The sequence below is a fragment of the Pelophylax lessonae genome, assembly GCF_965119305.1.
Source record: "Pelophylax lessonae genome assembly, chromosome: 9".
In the NCBI taxonomy this organism is placed as follows: Eukaryota; Metazoa; Chordata; class Amphibia; order Anura; family Ranidae; genus Pelophylax; species Pelophylax lessonae.
Window position 1 is genome coordinate 113,055,500 of NC_138776.1, and position 6,000 is coordinate 113,061,499.

Sequence of the window (6,000 nt, forward strand, 5' to 3'; positions counted from 1 at the left end):
GCTCATGAAAAGTTTCAGGCATGTGCAAGGAAACCGCATTGAAACCTGGGAAATGAAAGTCTGTGATGCCACAGATATAGGCATAGGTAGAGAAACATTTTACAGTTGGTAAGAGGTTATTGTAGCAGATAAATAGTGTTTTCTTTTTCTGCTGAAACTTTCATTTACCACAGTTCTTGCTTTATTCTTGCTCTCTGCTGCAAAATATCAAACACAATGGCAAATATATCATTAATTATATCTTCGAAATCTGCTGCCTGGCTTTATTTGGCCCATCTTCACCCTAGGAGCCAGCTACTGCACCTGTGCTTCTCACTACTCAAATTATAATGGCCAAACTGTCTTCTGGAGGCTAAGATTTTATACACTTTAAAAGAAAAGCCCCTATACACAGCCATTTGTATATCTTGCTTTAAGGCGCAATTGAGAGAAAAGCTGGATGAAGACCTTTGCTTATAGCCAATAAATAAGTATATTCCAGGTGGCCTTAATAGTCTGTGCTCAGGGGGCTTCACTGATGGTGTCTGCAGTCTCGCATGAACACCGAAACCAGGGAACTCCCTTTCTCAGTGTATCATTTTTTACGATCGCATTTTAATTTTGATAAAACATGTTACCTTAAGTAGCATCCTCTCTTATATATTTTTGTGATCATTTGTCTCTTGGAGGCCTTGAAAAATGGAGCTGCAGTGTACTCAGTGGTGGGAAACTGATCAGGTGTAGTAACCAGCCCTCATGATGATGTGCTGTCTGTGTTTGCTATATATATATATATATATATATATATATATATATATAATTATACACACACAAAGGCGAATCTCCTAAAATTATCATCAAAAAGTTAATTTATTTTAGTAATTCAATTCAAAAAGTGAAACCTATATTTTATAAATGTTACACACCGAGTGATATGTTTCGAGCATTTCTTTCTTTTAATTTTGATGATTATTGCTTACAGCTAGTGAAACCCCAAAAATTCAGTATTTCAGAAAAATAGAATAAAAATAAAGGATTTGTAATACAGAAATGTTGACTTACTAAAAAAAAATGTCCATGTACAGTATAGTATGCACTCTATACTTGGTCAGGGCTCCTTTTGCATGAATTGCCGCATCAATGTGGTGTGGCATGGAGGCGATCAGCCTGTGGCACTGCTGAGGTGTTATGGAAGCTCAGGTTGCTTTGATAGCGGCCTTCAGCTTATCTGCATTGTTGGGTCTCATCTGCCTCTTTACAATACCCCCCAGATTCTCTATGGGGTTTAGGTCAGGCGAATTTGCTGCCCAGTCAAGCACAGTGATAACATGATCATTAAACCAGGTAGGTTCTATGAGGTCAGGACTCTGTGCAGGCCAGTTCTTCCAACCCAAACTCACACATCCATGTCTTTATGGACCTTGCTTTGTGCACTGGTGTGCAGTCATGTTGGAACAGGAAGGGCCAACCCCAAACTGTTCCCACAAAGGTGGGAGCATGAAATTGTTCAAAATGTCTTGGTATGCTGATGCCTTAAGAGTTCCCTTCACTGTAACTAAGTGGCTAAGCCAAACTCCTGAAAAACAACCTCACACCATAACCCCCCCCCCCCCCCCTACACCCAAATGATGTGGACCAGTGCACAAAGCAAGGTCCATAAATACATGAACGAGCAAGTTTGGAGTGGAGGAACTTGACTGGCCTGCACAGAGTCCTAGCTTCAACCGGATAGAACACCTTTGGGATGAATTAATGTGCAGATTGCAAGCCAGGCCTTCTACAACATTCATGTCTGACATCACAAATGCGCTTCTCGAAGATTGGTCAAACATTCCCATAGACACACGCCTAAACCTTGTGGACAGCCTTGCTAGAAGATTTGAAGCTGTTATAGCTGCAAAGGGTCGGTAAACTCAATATTGAACCCTACGGACTAAGACTGGGGTGCCATTAAAGTTCATGTGTGTAAAGGCAGGCGTCCCAATACTTTTGACGTTTGTGTGTTCGCTATCCTTTATTAAGCATCTTTCATCCCTATACACATGACTTTTTTTTTTGTCAGTTCTTTGATCTGGCATTGTCCACCATTATATAAACTGTGTTTAGAAAAATTGAGCTACCTGAATGTGATAAAACTTATTTGTGTCCTAGGCTTGTCCTATGCAAGTCACACTGTGGGATTCACACCTCCAACCTCCCTCACTAGAGCTGGAATGTCTTACTTCAATTCTCCAGGTTTACATGTGCAGCACATGGGCTCATCCCATGGGATTACAGTAAGTAAAAAAAATATTGTCACCTTCACTATGCCAGTGGCATTCATATTTTTCTTCCCCTTTTTTTGAAACGGCAATACCATCCGTATCTACTGTGCTGATTTATTTGAAATGTTCTATTTTTCACCTTCTTACGCATAATAAAAAGTTTTTATAGGAAGAAAACAAAAGCTGTAATTGCTGACCAGGTACTGGAAACACTAAAGCCGACCGATGGATCGAAATTTGGCTGCTTTAGCAGAGTCCCTCTGAACTAGTTGCACAGAAGTCCATCTACTGACCCACTGTTGGAGTTTTGCCGATCGATCAGCACTGCTGGCTATTACCTACAATGCTGATCAGTCTGCTCTGACGGCGGGGAAGTCTCCCAGCTGTCAGAATACAATAGCTCAGCTAGAAGCCTTCCTCCATCCAACTCAAATGTGTGGATAGGGGAATCAAGTCTTCTTTTTCTTTTTTTTCTTTAACCCACTGAACAAAGAAAATGTTATGGCTTACAATCAGATCACGAATGTCAGAGTGCAGTCAGAACTCCTGATCTTTATACTTGTTTTGGGTCCTGTATGTATTAAGCATGAGAGCCAGAACACAAATATTTGGATGTTTTGAGAGGTAGAGGTCACTAGTGGTAGCCCCCATAAGTTCAAACCTATAATGCAAATGTACTCTACATTATTGAATTTATGAGAGGATCTGTAACACTTGAGGTACAAAAATATGTCCTCTCTGAAGGCTAGGGTCACACCTGTGCCCTGCAGTAATGCATGCGTATTAATGCACATTAGTGCAAGTTGCGTTAAAACAACATATTTTTGACTAGGTTTGAATGGGTTGCGTTTGATTGGCCTGCCCAATGCACCAAAAAATCACACCAAAAAAGTTTGTACCTTTTTCAAACTCTGTGCACCACAGCACATGGTAATATTTTACCATGCTATGTGATACGCTGTAATTCGTGCTTTACCAAGGTGTTTTTGAGTGTCATTAAGAATGAATGGCACTTCAGGAAAAACATGCTTTCCTGTGCTATGGGTAAACACACATTCCTGCAGCACACAGATGTGAAAAGAGCATAAAGGGTCTCTCTAACTGTAAAGAGCAGAAAATTATAGTATAATATAAAACTGAACTCCAGGCACAGATCTAAAAGACACCAATTTAATGCAAACCAATCCATGCAGGAATGCTAATACCAGAATTTAACCTAGTATTAGCCTCTTGCAGTCTTGCAGGAGTTAATAATCAGTTAGCATGTTGTTTCTCAGCACACTAATGGGAAAAGGCAGGATGAGCACATCTTTCTTTCACTGTCCATGACCACTTGGGCTCAGAGAATGTGGGGTGAAAGATGCTGGCTTTCATTCACCCCGGAAGACTAAGTATATCTAGTGGTGGAAAAAAGTACTGCAGAGGTCCGCTCAGGATTGTTGGTGAGTATTGGGATATTTGCCCCCCCCCCCCCTTTTTTCTACTGGAGTGTTGATAGAACGACATTATCTTTATTTATTTTTTTTATTTTTATTATGCTCACTCCAAAATACTAGCTTGGGATCTAAAGGTGTCCTTTGACAGGAAATATTTGCGTTATCTAGGCATCTAATACACATAATCATTTACAATAGTTAGAACTCCAAAACACCCATTTTGGAAAGTACAATGTACCTTTTTTGTGTTGATGTTAAACTTGACGTGACATGTTAAGTAAATACTTTGTATTTCTTTTTCTCTTCAGAGACCCTCGCCACGAAGGAGCAACAGTCCTGACAAGTTTAAGCGCCCCACTCCTCCTCCATCTCCAAACACCCAGACTCCAGTGCAGCCTCCGCCACCTCCACCTCCTCCAGCACAACCTGCAGTCCAGTCAGCCGCATCTCAGTCCGCCACTTCCCACAATTCAGTGCATCCTCCCTCTCAGCCCTAGTGCATGTCCTCAGCAGGTTCTGCATCTTGAGTTGGACTCAACATGGAACAGTTTACTCAAAGCCAAAGGCTTACCTGTCATATTCAGATTTGACTTTATTTGCACTGAGGTTACATAGGCTTCACTGTCTAATTGTGTTGTAAATGTTTGTCTCAGAATACAGCCAGTGATGTGGGTCTTACAGCGTTCATGTTCCCACAAAATTTCCCCTTCATGTTTACTGACGCTACATGTACGTTACTACCCTGGCTGGGACAACCTTACTAAATGTTATATCATGCTGCTCAAAGGCTTTTCTCTTGAGGCTTTTAGGTTTATGTAATAAAAGGGAGATCATTTTTATTTTTGTTTCCACAGAATTTGCTTAAGCATTCTAAAGCATGATGGGTTGAAAGTTTGTTTACTAGTATACCATGCATACCGTAAATCACTACATTTAAATAATCTGACTTTTTAAAAGTGCATATTGTAAACATAGGTCCATTGGCGTCCAACTTTTGAATCCAGTCACTCAGAGCCAGTCTTACTGTGTAATAGAAGAGCAGTAAGCTGATATAACAGCATGTTTTATTGCAAAAAAAAAAGCCTATTAAAGCACAGTGTTAAATGTATAAATCATGTGCTAGTAAGGATGTGTTTATGGCTTTATGCGGAGGTAGGTTTGAAGTTCTTCAGTGCCTGTAAATCACTTACATTTTTAGCTAGCTATCCATAGACCCAACCCCAAGTTCAGTGTCTATTGCGCACAGCCCATAACTGATGCAAAGTCACAAAAACCAAATTCTCATTGATTTAATAAACATGGTAGTGAAAAATGTGGGCAATTTTGTTTAAATATGTGGAATGTATTGTAAATGGATCTTAACATTTAATTGTATCAGTTTTAGGTGATCTTATACCATAAACTGTCCGCAAGTCCATTTCTGACTCTCAGTATTTAGTTTTTTTTTTTTTTTTTTAGGTGTATAAAATTGGCTTTACAAGCTATGTAAAATATATATGGAACCATTTTTTCTTTTTTATTTTATTTTGCAGAGGATTTTAAAATGCAAATTTAAATTGAACCCGGAGACACCATGTGAGTTGAAGAGTAAATTTTAGCTATGTACTGGCTGTGCAGCCAGTGGCTTTGTATTGTTCAACAAAAGCAGGACAGGTTACAGAAACAATAGCACAGCTTGGCACTAATGAATGCTTAATTAGCAGAATACTGTAAGCCGGTACAATGTATAAAGAATTATTTTCTGAGTACATTTTCTTTTTTCATTTAGCACAAATAAATTGTTTGGTTTCACTTTGCAGTGGAACAGTGTGTGTTTTTCTTGTTTGCTGGAGTTGCAGCCAATCTTTATATTTTAGGTATGGTGATCTTCTGAACCAGGCAGTCATGCTAGTTGATTCTCCCTTTTCTTCTATCCTTATATATGGACCTGAATCTGTGAACCTGTGTGATTTATCTTGGTATGGATCATCTTTTTCTTTGAGTGGGAACTTGATTATAATAAGTGGTTGCAGTGCCATCACAAAAACAATGATTTTTCTGTAATTATATAAAACACTGATTAATGTGAATTAAGAAATTTCGGCAGTAATGTTTCCTAGATCACATTAGATGTACACTTTTTTTTTTTTTTTTTTTTTGCTTGGTGTCTACTGTGCTACTAGAATGGCACTTTCCTACCTTGTATAGCTTACAAAGTTTATAGGAAACCAAGCGGGCACTCCATGAGTTTTAGTATGTTTAGGTGTACAGAAATGCATGGCATTCCTTGCACTGACTACAAATTATTGCAGGATACTCACTCAAGATCATTTCATTATATT

The 6,000-nt window shown here is 39.1% G+C and overlaps 1 protein-coding gene across 1 annotated transcript in view; it reads left to right on the forward strand.

Moving 5' to 3' along the window:
• The window catches only part of CCDC6 (coiled-coil domain containing 6), a 98,049-nt gene extending 92,572 nt beyond the window's left edge, over nt 1-5,477 (forward strand). Inside the window, exons 8-9 of the mRNA XM_082268492.1 lie at nt 2,131-2,255; nt 3,988-5,477. Of these exons, the coding sequence (XP_082124618.1) occupies nt 2,131-2,255; nt 3,988-4,176 (314 nt within the window). The 3' untranslated portion in view covers nt 4,177-5,477. The remainder of the gene's footprint in view (nt 1-2,130; nt 2,256-3,987) is intronic.
• The last annotated feature ends 523 nt before the right edge of the window (nt 5,478-6,000 follow it).